Source organism: Lissotriton vulgaris, chromosome 5 (assembly GCF_964263255.1).
Source record: "Lissotriton vulgaris chromosome 5, aLisVul1.2, whole genome shotgun sequence".
Classification (NCBI taxonomy): Eukaryota; Metazoa; Chordata; class Amphibia; order Caudata; family Salamandridae; genus Lissotriton; species Lissotriton vulgaris.
In genome coordinates this window covers 1,642,918,294-1,642,935,978 of record NC_141693.1, presented here as the reverse complement: position 1 = coordinate 1,642,935,978, position 17,685 = coordinate 1,642,918,294, and the positions used below count along the sequence as shown (strand labels likewise).

At 45.8% G+C, this 17,685-nt stretch overlaps 1 protein-coding gene across 2 annotated transcripts in view; it reads right to left on the bottom strand.

Annotated features, from left to right (window-relative positions):
- TMEM98 (transmembrane protein 98) overlaps nt 1-17,685 on the bottom strand; it is a 342,838-nt gene that overhangs the window by 86,860 nt on the left and 238,293 nt on the right. For both annotated transcript variants that reach the window (XM_086923789.1, XM_086923788.1), the window contains exons 3-4: nt 16,471-16,674; nt 2,771-2,902 (exon numbers count right to left, since the gene is read on the bottom strand). In XM_086923789.1, the coding sequence (XP_086779915.1) occupies nt 2,771-2,902; nt 16,471-16,649 (311 nt within the window). In that variant the 5' untranslated portion in view covers nt 16,650-16,674. The remainder of the gene's footprint in view (nt 1-2,770; nt 2,903-16,470; nt 16,675-17,685) is intronic.

Sequence of the window (17,685 nt, the reverse complement as noted above, 5' to 3'; positions counted from 1 at the left end):
TAAACATCAATATGAAGAGTTCATTCAATATTGTGCCAGAATATTCTGTACTGTGGTATCATGGTGAACAAAAAACGATGGATTTTACCCAGATCCGTACCTGGGGGTGAATGCTTGACAATGCTCAGCATTCCGTCCATTTTTTTGTATTGCTGTAGTGGCTGTAAGTGGGATGGGTATGCTCAGACGTAGGTCCAGCGCTCGCCTGTGCCACTGAAATCAAGCTTGCCTGGCTGATGAGGGGTGATACCCCGAAAGCAGTCCCAGGATGCTTGTTTCCAGTCCAGAGAGGACCTGTTCTGGCAGTTTAAGCTGGACGGCTTCCTTGTGGAGCACGGTTGAGACAGATTTGCATATAGCTGGGCCCACACTGGGGTGGCATGGTGAGCAAAAAAACAACGGATTTAACCCAGATCTGTGACTGGTGGTGAATCTTTGACAATGTTCAACATTCTGCCCATCATATTTTTGTGTTGCTGTAGTCAACCTAAGTGGGGAGGGTATACTAAGGCATGGGTCCTGTGCTTTCTCTGTCACTGGATTCAAGCTAGCCTGGCCGATGAAGATTGATACCCCAAAACCAGTACAGGAAGGACCATGCCTGGAAATTCGAGCTGGATTTGTTCCCATGGGGAACAGAATGAAGCCAGATTTGCATATGGCCGAGTCCAATCTGGGTTGGTGGGGGCATGGTGAAATAAAAAACAATGGATTTAGCCAAGATCTGTGACTAGGGGTGAATGCTTGACAATGGTCAGCATTCTGTCCATCATCTTTTTGGGTTAGAATATTCAAACTTGGCATTGACAGACTAAACTTGGCGGTGGTGCACCCAGTTTTTTTTTATCTTAGGCGGTTCATAACATGGGCACATTTCTGTACAAAAATTCCATAAATATACAAACATTAACTGATTTCATTGGACTTACGATACCGGGCACTTTAAATGCCGGTGATCTTTTCCCCTACATTAGAACGCCTTAAAAAACTATTTTAACTGCCACTCTGACTCCCAGCAGTATTACTGGTTTGGGTATACTTGAACTCCATAATTAGTACACAACCGTAGGGTAGCTAATACACGAAATGTCTTTCTGCCTTATCAAGTCAATTTTCTTGCAAAAGTTGTGATCTTTTCTCTGAAATGCTTTGGTCCTCTCAAATGTAATGTGTCATAATGCCGTTGATGCCAAGGGTGAATGGCACATTAGTGAATGAACTCTTTATGTTTCATGTTCATAAATGTAATTGTAAAAGTAGTTGATGATTGTATTAGACAATTGCCTTCTGTATTATACCCACTTTTTTACTGTTCTTATCTAATCTATACATGGGTCTGATCCCTTGAGCACAGAGCACAGTCAAGGTGCATTAAATGTTGTGTATGGTTCCGTGTTACGTTTGTTATTGTTTACCGCCAGTGACCCATTGTATAAGTAATGTTCATCTATAATGTGAATTATTCCACTAGCAGCCACTGTTCTATATTGCGATTTAAGGTTGTATCGAGGAGCTCCTGTCCTTTATGATTGTAGGACCTAAGTATGCATTTTAGCAGAATGTAATTGGTTTTTGTAGAAAAAACTGATGTACATCTAGGACTGTGATGCTTTTTTGTGGTATAAACTGATATTTTCTGGTCCTGTAATTCTTGCATATGGGAGACATTGGTAAATTTTAGGATATTCTGGTGGGTGCTTGCAGGGAAATCAGATGTACTTTGGCACAAAAGTGATGACTATTTCAATGATAAATGGATAGAATATGTAACGTGATACTTATGTTTTTAATACAGTTACATTTTTAGTGAACATGATACATGACATGCTTTCCGTTAATGTGATCTTTGTTTCGATCACAAACAACTCAATTTTATATCAACATGATGCTTCTTTACAGGTTTTTGGGACAATGTGATTCTTGCTGATGGGTAAGCTGAAGAGTGATATGGACCTTATGTGTCAGGTGGAGAGTCGGTGCTTATTTGCAGAAAAATCTCATTTATTTTTATTTTATTTTATTGAACTTATATTGCGCACACCTACCCGCAGTGGGTTTCCCGGCGCCAGGGATAGACTGGAGAAGAAATCAGAAAACAAGTAATTGCAAGAAAGGGAGACACTAGACCGGAGGAATCTAGCTACTAAGGAGGACTCTAACAGTTTTTGAATGAAATGTTAAAACTAAGTGATAAAATACATAATGCCTACTTGAGGGAATGCTTCCTGGGGGGCTAGGGGGGGGGTGGGAGACCAATAGTAGGCATTCAAGCCTAGTAAAATGAATTAGGTACCACAAAATGGCAGTGGCATCCATGAAATTCCTGCATGTTAATCGAACCAACTTGTAATCAGAGCCACAGTGCAATGTTCAATTGGCCACAGTTGATAATACTGGCTCCCCTTTTGGAAATCTCTCCCCGCCGCTTATGGTCCAGCAGTGGGACCAGAACCCTATCTCACTTCCAGGGACAAAGAGGAGTTCTGAGGCAGACATTACATTGAGGCAACAAAACCCTTTCTTCTGTTTACACCTTTAAAGACTGTTTGACTAAGAATATAGGAAGCCCGGAAGCAATTATTGATAAAAAGAGCCTAGGAGTGAGTCTAAATCTTAGAAGGCCTAGCACTCTAGTTGGAAGATGCAACACATAGCTTTCAACTAAGTGTCTTAATTAAAAAAAATCAGTGTTACATTTATATAGCACCTGTCTTCCTTAAGTAAGTGAGGACTTTTAGGAAAGACTTAGGAGAAAACTTCACAATCTTACGAGGCATCTTCAATCCAATCTTCATTTTCCAGAATATCTTCAATATTGGGGTTTGTTATCACAACGTCATCTAACTCCAACTCGGAGGGCTCAGACTGAGTCTCCATTGCCCCGATGAGGTCGACGGTGGGTCTGTAAAGGAAGATGCAATGCATCACTGGACAACATGGCAATAATTGAACTCTTTGTTTAGTAAAACTTGGCTATGTTATACGAGTCACAGGACACACATGCACGGACACTAGTGGGATAGCACATGGAGTTTATCTGGCACTCTGTAATTTAATTAACTTTGATCTGTATTGCGGCAACATGTGTTCTGACCAACTCAGGTCTTCGCTGTTCCACAGTCCACCCTTCATTTCTGCAGTGATGGATTGTCTCAACTGCTATTTGGTTTGGTTTTCTTTTTGTTGCCAACAAAACATGTAGGATAAAGAAATACAGGCTAATAATTAAACTCAAAAGCTATTTCCTAACTGCCACAGAGTAAACACAACAAATCACTTCTCAAGTTGAGTAATCCACTGAATGTCTGGCCAGATCTAGTAGGCAGAGTGAACATTAACCAGCTGCAATGCCAGTGCATTGTGATTTCAGGGGAAGTTGTTATAAGTCATACAATGCAAGGCTGAACATGAAACAAAGGTTTTGAGGAAAAGCAAGTAGTAATATTCCAACCCAACTATAGATAATATATGAGCGAGCGTACAGCACCTGATATACAAAAACACATTATGCAACATTTTTTTTGTTTCGAAATATGAAGTGAGGGATTCGTTGTTGCATTTCCTTACGTTAATTCGATTTACAGCAGCTTCTAAAAACTTTCACTAGGATTAACTCCTCCCTCTGCACCTTCACCCTTATATATCCAAATGAGACATGCCTCCTGTACAGCACTCCACTGCTAGCCAGCTAGGTTTACACTTTATAAATACCAAAACCTATCAATATACATACAAGTCACAAACATGTAGTGTGCATGGAAATGACAAGTCAATAGTAATTAACCCTGGAATAGGTACATTGGCGTAAGGATCTACATTATTGTATAGTTATCAGTATAACAACAGGAGGGCAGTAGATCCACAAACGGACAACCCTCTTTAATGGCTGGTAAAGCTATACCCTCATACTTCTGTGCAGCGTTTTATAGCATGATCTGTTTTTTTCCTACTAAAGGATTTAACTATCTTTTAGTCTATTGAAGGTGCTTTATGTTTTTTCTGATGTTCAACACTGGCGATAAGTGAGTGCATCCAGCCAGGGTGGGTGCTGCCCTATCAAACCTAGTTATATGCACACTGCCAGTTGATGCCAACTGAGTCCAGTTCAGAGGGAGAAGACAGTTTAACTGTAACTCTGGATGCCTGATATACTACAAACCCACCCAAGGAAATCCTTTACGATCTCCCTAAATCCGCATTGCTACTTCAGGTTTTCTTCGTACATCCAGCTGGACATGACTGCCTGAAAGTTTATGTTGGGCTCTTTCCCAGAGATGGGTGTTATAATGGAGGATGATACAACTGCCTTTCTGCCTCCCGGCTTCGGCCTGCTGCAGTGCCTCATCTGTTTATGCCAAGTAAGGTATCATCTAGCAACAAGGAGATCTTAGCCACAAAAGTCAGGTTTTTGCTCAAAAGCTAATTCACATTGCATCAACACATGTATCCAGCCATCCTGTGCCTACCCAGAAAAATAGGAACACTAGGTCCTGCCGTGGTTGGAAAAGTGTTAGAAATATAAACAATATTTGAGATTTGGTTTGGCCTTGGTTCGGACCAGTGTCTCCAAAGTTGGATAAATGCTGGCCTCATTCTAATGAGTAGATGCTCTTCATCTGGTTGGTGGAATGAGACACCAGCCTGGTTTGATGTTTGCCAGGCACAGAAACTGTTCTTGTTTCTGGATCTGGAGAAAAGCTGGTGCTGCAACCTGCGATGACAGTAGTTATGCTGCTAGGGGTCTGGATGTCAATAAGTATGGCTCGACAGCCGGTAGACCGCTTAGGGGGCATGTCAATGGACTGTGCCCCTCAGTAAAAAGGTATTGCAGCTCCAAAGTACAGACCTGATTACAAGATCCTGTATGTGAGCAGGACGTCTAGCTCCTGTTGAGAAGTATTCCACAAGTACTACTGTATTAGCCTGCATCATCCCCAGCTCACCAATACAATTCCTAAACCTTTCCATCTACACAAGGACAGAGAGGCTTATTTTCCTCTTTACCACCACCAAACCTGATTTTGCCATCCAGAAATTCCAGCTGATAAAACTATTGAGGCTTTGGCTGAAACAGCAGTCAAGCTTCTTTTCTCACCTCTGCATGACCTCTTCCTAAGTTAAGGGGGAGCGTATAAATCTGCACAGTAATGTCATTCCTGCACTCTTATTCCCCATGGTATTCCGACCAACTTGTAATCAGGGCCGCAGTGAGCTCTCCAGTCTGCTGCAGTTGGTAATGGTGATCCCATTACTGGAATCCTCTCTCTCACTCCTATGGATGTGGAGTGGTACCAGAACCATATGTCCCAGTTCCCCAGTCCCAGCTCTGGTGAGGTTACTGATGATGCCCCTATCACCTAATAATCCTGACTTTGAGTCACCTGTTTCAAGAACAGCTCTAGCATTACGTGCGCAGAGTTGTGCTGTAGGACCAGACTGACCCTCGTCTGATCTGCCTACTGTGGTCCATTAGGGATACAGAATAGCAGATCCCCTGTAGCTGTGTTTGTGATCTGGCCCATTGGCACCATCACATTTTTTTTGAGCACCTTTCAATTTTTTATTTGGGGTTTTACATGCATTTCCCATGTTTTTAACAGGATGATTTTCTGTCTTCTGGCCAGTCTTGTACACAGATTGGCACAATACCAGCGCAGAGGGAAATTGTGTCATAGCTTGATACTTTGTAACATTCTGACTGGGACCGATGTCCTACTGAGTGGCTCAAGTAAATGGGACTGTGGCAAATCCACATTTTCTACAAGGTCAACTCAAACTTTTCTTCCTTTTCTGAACACTGCTTTTACTGATTTTAGGACTCCCTGCACTTTACCACTGCTTAATAGTAGTAAAGTGTTTGTGCTTCACTCAAAAACATGTGCTGTACCTAGGGTTACATATTTGTTCTATTTACCTTCCTCATAGGACCATAGAATGGTGATTCAAGTGCACATATGGCATGCAAAAATAAAAGTCATACGTGGGATACAGTGTATTTTGGCATTACCCACATATGTCACAAACACATATTTGTGCCAGGAACACCACAGTGCTCCTGTTAGGCTGCAGTTTAAATGCACTGCAGTGGCACATGGCAATGAACTGCCATTGCCATGTAGAAAAAGCTAATTTGATCTATTCATAAGCCACTCATAAAATGAGTCTTATAAGCCTACAAGACAGGGTGCTAATATATAAAATTGATTCTGCCTGCTATGCTATACAAAAAAAGAAAGACCCTGGACTACCAGGGGCCCTTAGGTATCTTGTATTTTATAAGACACAGTAATATACAATTGCTGTATGGATGGATAGGCTGTTTCTGCTTCATTATTCTGAATGCCCTCCTCTATTTAGTTTGCTTACTTACTCTTTTCTATTGGTTGAATTCATTTATCGTTTTCTCTATCTTATCTAAAACTGCTTTGGCATCTGTGATGAGGTCAGAATCTTTTATTTGAGGCTCTTATTCTGCAATCTCTTGCAAAAGCTTTTTGGAGCATTCTAATGCTAGGTCAAAGCCTACGACCATCCAGTGTCTTGAGCAAGTTGTCCCTATATTGCATTGTATTTTTGACTTCAGTGAAGATACCTGGAATGTTTCTGAACTGTAAACCAAAAGGGATTGCGTTAGATTAGGAATATTCTGTTATGTTTACCATAAATTGGAGTCTGACATATTTCCTATGGCATTTTTCCAGTTGATCGGGGGAACTTCGTGGTTGGTGCTCGTGGTGTTTCAGCGCTATCGCAAAGTAAAAGGGAGCTTTCAATACATTTTAAACATCCTCTTCTGAATATGTTTCTGTAAAATCTGACAGGTCCAAAATGTCAGCGAGTTATGGAAATGAGTGGGTGTAGCAAAGAGAGGTGAAAAAGTGAGAAAGGATATGTTTCTCAATTGTCAACCCCACTCATGTGGCCACCAGTATTCTTCGATCTTACTCTCCAGATAGCCGCCACGTCACAAACTCAATTATATGTCTCGTCCCCATTTTATTCTCGTCTCCAATGAGGAGACTCCTGGACGCTCACAGCCAATGACTGTTGCCCTGAATGTAGGCCATATCTCCTACTGAGGGGATTCTGTGGTCATCCTTAATCTAACATAGGAAACGTAGGAGAAGGTTCCTTGCCGCTATTGGCACTCCTCTTATTTTCCGATCAGAAAGTTCAGTTCCATGCTCATACAAGGGATGCCAAACACCTTTAGAGCTTCAGATTTTCCTTATTCAGGTAACTGGTATATCTTTCAACCCTGCTTTCTCAATAGTATCTCAACAGAATACACTCTGAATTGGGCACTCTTTCCCCTTTCAGACCCCTTTGCTGCCATACACAATATTCAATGCATCATGGACCATTTCCCGGTTTTTCAGACTTTTACCATTTTCACACAACTGAAAGGCATTAGGCGATTGCTTCCTTACCTCTCATTACCCCCAGGTCCCTTATGTCCTCGGCCCATTCATTACTTATGGAGATAACCATCTCCCGACAGAAATTAAAACAAGAGGAATGCTGGGATATCCCTACTGCCCCTCCCCCCGGGAGTACAAAGGTAGTACTTACCCAGCAGCCCTCCTGTTCCTTTTTTCTGTCTTCGACAGAATGGTTGATGGATGCTGTTGGTGATGATGGGCTGCACCAGCTCCTGCTGGGCTTGGGTGGCGTGCAGGCTCTTCTAGCTCCTCCTGTCCGGCTGCCTGGCTTCGCGGGCAGGGGTGGGATTTCCTGATATGTATGCCCCCCGGCCTGCTGGGCTTGCTGGGGGGGGTATTGCTTCTTCACGGCCGTTGTTCCGGTTTTCCGGCGCTTTGCGGCTGGTGCGCCGCCTCCCGGTTGCTTCCGGGTCGCTGTGCGCGTCTCCCCGAGCCTGGCCGGGTGGGAGACGCGCTACGCTGGATGTTCGATCCCGGATCCGGCAGTTGGTGTGGGGGCCTTGCTGATGCTGCTCAGGCCCCCGCTCCGGGTGAGTCCCGCTTTTGCGGTGTTTTTGCTCCCCCTGTCTGAGAGTGTTGTGCTGTTTGGTTGTATATGGCTGTCACTTTGCATGTTCTGCTGTGTTTCCTGGTACTGCGTACAGCCAGCTTGTTTTTGCTGCTTGGCTCTCCTGCCTCAGATGTCTCGAGGCTGCCGCTGCTGCTGAGGCCTGCTTCGGAGCGTGGTGCTCGGTCTCCGGCTGCATTCCACTTGCTATCCCCCGGAGGGTGCTCGGATGCGGCATCTCTTGTTCCGGAGTGTTCAATGTGTCTTTGCAGTGGCTTTCTGGTTCTGCCCTCTTGGCTGCAGGCCCTGTCCCGGAGGTTCTGCTTGTGTTCGGAGCTGCCTTACGTGTGGGTGCTACGATGCATGCTGCCCAACGCCCCCTCTGCTCGCCTCATCTTGGATGGGGGTGTGCGACGGAGGTTTGTTTTTGGCCTCTGCTGTTGGATTGTTGCGTAACAGCTGGGCCGCTGCTCTGTCCCGTGCTCTCGTGGGCCCGGGTCTGGGGGGGGTGTGCTACCTGCCGCTGTGGTGGGGGCTGCTCTGTCCCTGACACTCTGCCCGTTATGCCCTTTCGACTTGGTCGGGCGACCTAGCGGTGGGTGGTCCAGGTTCTAGTCTCGGCAGGGGCGCTCTTCATCCTGTGATTCTCGGTGGATCTCATTTTTCTCGCGGTTCCTTCCGACATGGCAGGGTTCCTCGGAGTCAGGGAGTGGTTGTGTTCTGTCGGCTACCTCTGCCGACTTTGGTGCTGCCACCCTTGGTTCGAGCCTCCTATCAACTCGTCACGCTTCCGAGTGCGGCGCAGGGATTTGGGTCTCAGTTACTGGAGTGCTTTCATGGGCCCGGGTCTGGATGGGTGTGTGCGCTGCTGCCTGCCGTGGTGGCTCGTTTGGCAGTTCTTTGGCCTCTGCATTGATCTGGGTCTGGTGGCTCTGTGGACCTCTTCCCTTCTGGGTGTGCGGTTTCCTTTGGCCATGCTGTATGCTTGTTGTGCAGGGGTCTGTGTGAGAAGCTGTGCGGGGTACGTTCCTTGTTCTCGTTGCCTGCCTGTTTCGCTGCGGCTGGGTGTGGGTGCCTTTCTCCTTGTTGTGGGCTCCTCGCTGCCGTGCTGCTGCTCGTCCGCCTCCTGGGTTGCCTTGGCTGGCACTTCCTTTTGCTGTGTTGGTTGGCGCTTTGCCCTCTGTCGGTCCTCCGGTCCCCTGTGTGGCATTTGGTGTGCCCTGGGTTTTGTTCTTTTGACCGGGGGGGGGTTTGGGGGCTTATGTCCCTGGCTTGCCTTCCGTTTTCTGGTTGGCCTCCGCTCTGGCGGTTTTGCGCCTCTGTTTGGTGTCGGGGCTTGCTTGCGGGCTCTATGCTGCCTTCCCTTTTGGGGTTTCCTGCTGCTGCTGTTTCAGGGGTCTGCGCTGCCTTCGGCTGGCCCCGGTTCTCCGGTGGTGGACGTTCCGTGGGTCTGTTCCCTTGGTTCTCTTCTTCGGGGGGTTCCCCTGCTCTTGGCGCCTCTGGGGGTGTTTGCCCTTTCTGTTTCTGGCCTGCCTCGGGCTGGCTTGGGTTCCGGTCGCCTCTGTGGTGGCTGGTTCTTTTCGCTGCTCCTGCCTTTGCTTGCTCGTGGGTTCCCTGTGTGGTTGGGGTTTCCCTGCCTGCTTGCTTGCGCCTTGCCCTCTGGTGCTCTGGTGTTGGTGTCGCTTCTTTTTCTGCTGCGGCGGCCTGATTGGGTTGCCTTCTGCTTCCGGCTCTCTGCCCCGTCTGGTGGTGGGTCGTTGTTCCTGCTTCTTGGGCCACTGCGCGGTGGGGGGGGTCCTATGGGCTCCCCTCGTTCAGGTTGGCCTGCCGTGCTGTTCTTCCTCGGTGGCCTTGCCTCCGCTGCGGGCTGGCTGTTGTGGCCTCTGCCCTGCTTGGGGGTCCTGGCCTCTGTGTAGTTGGCCGTCTTGTGGGGCGCCTGGTTCCTGGTCCTGTTCCTCCTTTTCCTTGGCTGCGCCTGGTTCCTCTCGTAGGTGTCGATGGTCCTTTGGGGTGCTCTCTCCCCTCTGCCTCTGCTTGGGTGGCTTGAGCTGCCTTGGGTCCGGCTGTTCTGTTCCTCCTGGCCTGCGCCTGTTGTCGGGCGTGGTGCGTGGTGGGGGCCTGCTTGAGTCCTTCTGGTGCTGTGGCCTTCCCTTTGCTAGGTTCTGCTGTTTCCTGGCATCCCCTCCTGTGTCTGCTGTGTTGCCTGACTGTGGCCTCCTAGTGGCTGCCGGGTCCTGTCATGCCTCCTGTTCTCGGGGTTGGTGTGTTGTTCCCGCTCTCCGCTGTCTGCTCGGTGGTTGTGCTTGGTCAGGCCTGGTTGGTTTCTGCCTGGCCGCCTGGAGCTGCGGGGTGCGATTGGCTTCTTCCTTCGGTTTTCATCCCTGCCTCTTCTGGTTTTGGTGGTGGTGCGGGGTGGCTGTTGTTGTTGCCTCTCCTGGGCCTGTGGGTTTTTGTCTCCCCGGTGTCTGCTGGGTCGCCTCCCGGCGTGCCGGGCTTGCTGGGCGGCATGGCTTCCTCCTGGCCGGTGTTCCCGTTTCTCAGCCCTTTGTGGCGGGTGCGCCGCCTCCCCGTTTCTTCCGGGTCGCTGTGCGCGTCTACCCGTTGCTTAGCCATGTGGGAGGCACGCTGCGCTAGTTGCTGTGGCCTGCATTTGCTTCTGCTTGTTCCTTCAGCAGTGGCTTTCTGTGGTGGCCTGTTGCCGTGGGCTTCCTCCCTGTTGGCTCCTGTTCTGGGCTGGTCTGCTTTTTCTGTTTGTGCGTCCTGCTCTGGGTTGCCTGGTTGTGCTCTTTCTGCGGTCCTGGGCTGCCTGATTGAGTCTCTTCTCGGAGTTTCTTGGGTGGCTTGGCACTTCTTTGCGGGTGCCCTGTCTGCCTGTGGGGTGGCTGGTCCCTGTGTCGTAGGGTTCCGGTTCCTTATGGGTGTGGTGTGCTCCGGTCTGCTTCTTGTTTCTGGCCGTCACGCTGTTGCCTTCTTGTTTTCCCTTCTTGCCTCTTCTTGGGTTCGTTGGGGCATCGACGGGGCTGTTGGCTCTCGGGCCTGTGCTCTGTTGGGGTCTTTCCTTCTTTGTCCTTCCCTTGTTTTAGGTTGGTTCTGCGGGTTGCTTTTGGCTTCGGCTTTGGCTTCCTATCTGTATCCTCGGTTGCGGCTTTTCGCCGTGCGAGGATCGTCCCCTGTGCGTGCCCTGCCTTGGGTCTTGCCGGGCTGTGGGGTGTGGTTTGCTTGTGCTTTCCTCCCTGGCTGCGGTTGCTTCTGTGAGGTCCTCTGGGGTGGTTTTGCCTCTGTCTCTCTGGCATCTGGGTTTCTGCTCCGGTCCTTTGCTTGGGCTGTTTGGGGTCTTTGTGCCAGGCCTGTCTCTGGTTTGGCTTGGCTGTGGTTCCCTTGCTGTCGTCTTGGGTCCTCCGGGTCCTTGGCATGTCCGGTTGCACTCCTGCTTTGATGTTCAGGTTTGCCTTCTTCGGGCTGTTACTTCCTGCTCCCGTTTCCTCCGCTTTGGCTGGAGTTCTGTTTTGGGGTTCCTGGGGTTCCTTTGGTTCCCTTTTCCTCTTTTTCCGGGTCTCTTTGTCCTGGTTGGTTGCCCTTGTTGGTTCTTCCTGCTCGGGTTTCCCGGAGGTGCTGGTTCCCTGTGCCTTGTGTCCTCGTCTTGCGGGTCCTGGTGGCTTGGCTTCCTGGGGTTTGCTCTTCGTTCCCTGGTGCCTGGGTTTTCTCTCTTTCCCTGTCCGTGGGCTCAGTCTTGCCTTCCGGGTTGGGTGCTGGTGGGCTTCCGCTGTTCTTCCCGAGGTTGGTTTTGTTGGACCTTTGGTTCCTCTGGTCCGCTTGTCTCCTGCCAATTCTTGCCTGGGTTGTCTTCTTCTGCCCGTTTCTGGCTTGTTGGCCTGGTGGCTCTTGGCCTTTCTCTTTGTTTGGCCTCTCTTCTGCTGTTGTCCTCTTGCCTGTGGTGGCTTGGGTGTCTGTGCTCTCCCTGTCGCTGGTTGGCAGTGGGGTGTTCCTGCGGTGGGCTGGTGGGCCTCTGTTGTGGCCGGTCTGGTCATCTGACTGTGTGCCCTTGCTCTTGTTGGGTGTATGCTGGTCTGGTGAGGGTCCCTCTTGTCGGGGGCTCTGCCTGGGGTTTCCCCGGTTATTCCTTTTTCCTTCTGTGGTTGCTGCCTTGGTGTGGTTTCCTGGGTTGGCTTCTGTTTGGGTTGGGAAGGCCGGCTTTTTCTGCTTTGGTATTTCTCCATAAGTAATGAATGGGCCGAGGACATAAGGGACCTGGGGGTAATGCTCTATTACTTACCGGTAATCTTCATTACTCCTGGTCCCGTTGTCCTCGGCCCATTCATACGCCCCTCCCTCCCTCCCGGGTGGCCGGCCTTCCTGTCTGGGCTTGTTTGTACAGGAGGGCTGCTGGGTAAGTACTACCTTTGTACTCCCGGGGGGAGGGGCAGTAGGGATATCCCAGCATTCCTCTTGTTTTAATTTCTGTCGGGAGATGGTTATCTCCATAAGTAATGAATGGGCCGAGGACAACGGGACCAGGAGTAATGAAGATTACCGGTAAGTAATAGAGCATTAATTCCTCCTCCTAATGGTTGTTCCAACCATATACCCTTCTCATCTCTTCTTTCAGCTGCAATTCCATCCTACTCAATTATGTCTACATTTCACCATATAACTCCTGTTAGTAATGATTTTAAATATGTTGTGAAATGCCTACTCATTTAATTTTCAATTTTTTTGTTTTGTCATCTCCCATTATCTATTTTTACTCTGATATTCATATGTGTCTTTTCTTTGTCATTTTAATTTAGTAATTTCTTGAGCCAATACATGTTAGATTATCAGATATTTGTAGGTAATTGAAATGCCATCAACAGATAACACAAGACCCATGTAAACTATACTAATTTGGAATATATGGGCTCAGTCAATACATTATGACACAAATACTCAGCTTTATGAATTAAATATTATGGCATTTGCACACTTGTATCACATTTGCTTGAGCACAGCACACTTCTTTCACCTCACTGATCATTATTATTTTATTCTTGTGTGTGTTTACTTCCTATCATTTACAACTAAAACCACTGTTGAATACAATAATAATTTTATTTAAAAAACCGTTTCCCTTCCAATTAATATTACGATAGGGACCATTGTACATTATAAATTATTATTTCATAAAGTAGTACATTTTTCACATTGGGGTAAGTGTGCTCTCACAGAGAAATAAAAGCCAAAAGCTATTTGACCCTGGCGGCCCAATGTAGACTTTTCTTTTATAGGGCTAGATGGGATTAAAATCTTTTTTAACATCAGTTATGAAAACACTAGAAAATGCCCCAAACCCTGCTTAATTTTTTAAAGTCTGACATAATGGTGAAATCACATTTTTTATAAATTAAGCTGAAAAGTAACCATGCTAAAATTTACTTTAGGTACATTTAGCTGGAACTGGATTAAAACCAATGTTGACAGTCATCACACGCCAGGACTGGAAAACATGTAAGAGGAACCCAGACTTCTGACTCCTGACTACTGGCTCCTGTTGCAAACAAAACAGGTGATGGACCGAATGTGGATCAATGTCACACATTCAACCCAGTCAAAAGATCTGGGCCCAAATCCATCGTTTTTGTTTTTTGGCAGAAGACGACTCACACAAGGCCTCATTTTTCTCTGAATGCTACTGGGCCCCAGGAATGGTAACTGCTCTCCAAGGGTCAAGAGGTTGGCCCCCTGTTCCTGCTTCATGGAGACAAAAAGCACAAGGACTCCAAGAGGTCCTAGCTGAATAATGAGGACTAGCCCTGCAGGAGATTGGCTGGAAAGAGACTTGCCCAGAAGCCTGCTCTGATGGACTTGGGACTGCAGGACCTGCCAGAAGAACCTTTTTCAGAAGTTGGAGACTAACATATAGATTCATTTAAAGTCCTCTTTTGCAAGTCTGTATTAGCGATTATTAAGGAATCGCTATTACAGACTCACAAAACGGGATGCATGTAGAAATCGCAATATTTTTTGTGATTCCTACTGCTTCCTTATTGCGATTCGCAAATTGCTAATCGCAAATAAGGATGCGATTTCCCATTCATTCCTATGGGCCCAAAGGCCCATAGGAATGAATGGGGAGTCAATCTTTACTTGCGATTAGCAATTAGTGAATCGCAAATAAGGATGCAAGGGTGCCAGGGTGTCCAAAGGACACCCTATAGCACCCCTGAAATGAAAATGTACACTGATGTTGCGCACACACAGGTCCAAAGGACATGTGTGTGTGTGTAACATGCAACTTAGATAAATGCACTAAAGTGCATTTTTCTAAGTTTTCGCTATTTACCACGTAGTTAGACTTCGCAGTAAATAGCGGCCCCGGATTGCAAATTCTCAATTTTAAAATGGTTCATGCATTGCATATAAGAAATCGCAAATTGCGAATTCTTAAATTGAGAGAGCATGAATCATTGATGAATTCCAAATGCAATTTTTGCGGGCGCAAACGGCCGATTTTTGCGATTCGCCTAGTTTGCGCTCGCAAAAATGTTTGATGAATCTATGTGTAAGTCTGAAGGTAAAACCTATGACGAGATAGCCCACCTGGTGTGCCCAACCTCCACTCCATCATGGTTGGCCACAACGAGCTGTTGTTTTTCATTAGAGCATGGTGTCTCTAGGCAATTTTTGCATTAAAATTTTTAAAATTCGTATTGCAAGCTCCATTTAGCCTATTTTTAAGATTTGGGGTCTCCTTGCTAATTAAAGTTTTCTAAATTAGCTTAGGTATTTAATTGTGTTGTTTTTGGTTCTTTACAGTTGTTGGTACTGGTTGGACTTAGCATGCAATTATCTGAAGATTGCCTGCTGCTTTTGCCATAGCAAACAAGGGTTTAGCAGTCATTGTTTTAGAACTGTGATTTGACCTAAGCAGAGTTGTTTTATTGAATTGGTAGGGGTACTCCCTAACAAATTAATGACCCAATTACTGACAGTAACCTATAAAAACCACAAAACATAATGCAAATTGGTCATGTAAACCCTTCCCCTTAGAGGAAAACAATGAACTAAGAGACCTATTGTATTGGTATTTATTGTTTAATTTTAATTCCCCTACTACATGTAAATAAAAAACAATTACTCTTCATAAACATTAACTATAATTGAAAATTACGTACATTTGTGACTCAGTTGGGCAGCAAAGTAAAGAGGACAGAACTAGTAACTAGTTACTTGCACAGACTTCACATAAAAGTTTGCTGTACTGGTAAAGAGAAAAGTAGGAAACGAAGATGAAAAAACAATTATTTGGAGGTGCAGCTCATTCTATTAATATTTTTTAAATCACTTGATAAAAGAGTACCAATGTTTGTCACTCACAGTCAAGGTGGTTCGCCTAAATTAGGTGCCAGTTGCCAATAGAACCCTGATAACAGATACATGTCTGCTTTACCTTTTACTCAGCATGTACTTCCAATATGTGGTCTAAATTAAGTTGAGCTGATAATAAACAGGTAAAAAGCATACTTTGGCGAAGGCACCTGCAAAAAGCTTGGTACAGGAGTGACATGTTGTAAGAAAGCGCTGGGTATACATTTGCAAGGGTCAAACGCTTCCCAGGATACCTAAAATTAGTATCAACATTTTGTATGCAGCATTTGCAGGTAAACACTTGGTTACATTTTTCATCTGACATCTAGGTTACCATCCTGCCAGTGAATAAAGGTGCACATAACACCAAATACTAACAGAGGTCAGGGGATATCATCACTGCTGAAGCCATCACTACACTTGCGGTAGACTGACCCCACAGAAAAGTGGTTCAACATGGCAGTAAATCTCACTCAAATGATCACATTCAATCACATTTTCATGGCACTGGAGAACAAGAAGACAAACACCCAGTTCCTACACACACCAAACGAACCCTACCTCATCTCTCTCTCGCTCCTTTTCCCTCTCGTCTCTGTCACCTATATCACCCGCAGTGCATGCTGTGATTACATGGGGTAAAAATCTGAGAAAGAGGCACAGGCCAAAACAGCGGTCCTCTGTATTAAAAAACTGGCCTCCAATGACTTCAGCCCGCCAGGGAAATGCCTGGTGGAATAAATTGCCAGTCTGGCCCTGCATTGGATTAATGCCATCCCCAATAATATATTTAAACAGACTGCAGTCACAAATTCATTGAGTTCTCATCAAATACTTTCTCTCACCAATGGGATCTAGCACAATAGCGCAGCATAAACACTAACTATCTTTCAGGTAGCAACACTTTCAACAGAAAGTCAAGGACATCCAGTCGCGGACGGTGCAGGTAAGGGCGGTGAGGCGGGAAACTTAACAGACAACAGAATAGGATTTATTTATTCAATTTTTTCTATTCCGTCATCCGTCGACTCCCGCCCCCCTCCTGCCTCACCGTGCTTACCTGCCTCAGCCGCCGCTGAGGGTATCATAAGGTATGTAGATATTTAACAGCATTTAAGTACAACAACAGTGACTTACTTCGTGTCAAAAGGGTGGAGAAGGTCTTTGGCCCTGCAGTAGCGCTGTCTGCATACCACAATTAATGCCACAAACGAAGCTAGAAAGATTGTAGCCAAGACACCGATGGCCACTATAACCACAGTTTCCATTTCTTCTGAACTGCAAGTGGCTTCCGCAGCTTTACAGTGTTTAATCATCACTTCAGAGAAGCATAATTTTCATCTGAAAAGCAATTAGAAAGGCATCTTAGGCTCAAGATTAAGAAACAAAAAAATATTACACACAATTATCTAAAATTCAGTGAGAAACATTCACTGCAGTTTTTGTAATTCACTGTCGAGCATAAGTGAACATTAAATTCTGTTGTCTAAATGTTCCCCTCATTTACAGAAAAACATGCCATAACTGCACCAATTATATACATTTTACCAAAAAGAATTAACCTCTATAACTATGTTCATATTAGAACTTTAGTTTACAAAGTTAAAACATTTGCTTAATCTGAGCAGAATGTTCACATACAGGTTTACAACACAATGAAAGGAAAGACCCTACTCTGACCTGTATTACTTTGTTCGATCTCTATGACTATGTATTTCACCTTGAGCCATTTGTGTTGGAGTAACTCCGCGATTATGTATTTCACCTGAATTATTGTCGCTACTAACTATCTACGCACACATTTAATTCACTGTCCGAACTCTATGAATATGTATCTTACCTGTATGATTGATGCCACTGACTATCTATGCACACATTTAACTGTTATACTTGTACTATTGATTTGCTGTACTACTTATGTGTTAGCCCTCTCTCTTGCTGGCATTCCCAGCCGTGTAAAGCGCTCTGATATCTGCAAAGATCCTGTTCGCGCTATATAAAACTTTCTAAATAAATAAAATAAATAAATAATGAAAGGGGTTATACACACTCATAATTTTAGAACTGTCAGATATTTAATTGTGTTGTAAGAAACAATGGGAGTATTTAGTATTGTTTTCAAATGTTACTGCTTGTCATACGAGCACCCTCACCTGAGGAAGGTTCTGTACTTTTTTCTTTTTTAATAAGTTTTTATTGGTATTTTTACGGGAGGTAAGACTGAAACCTAACTTGACCAACAGGGGTCATGCTGTCGTCCTACTCTGTTCTCTTTCACAATCTTTACAATGTATGTCTGGGAATTGAAGACATCTTTTCTTCATGGTTATCTGAGAAGTTTACTGACCACTA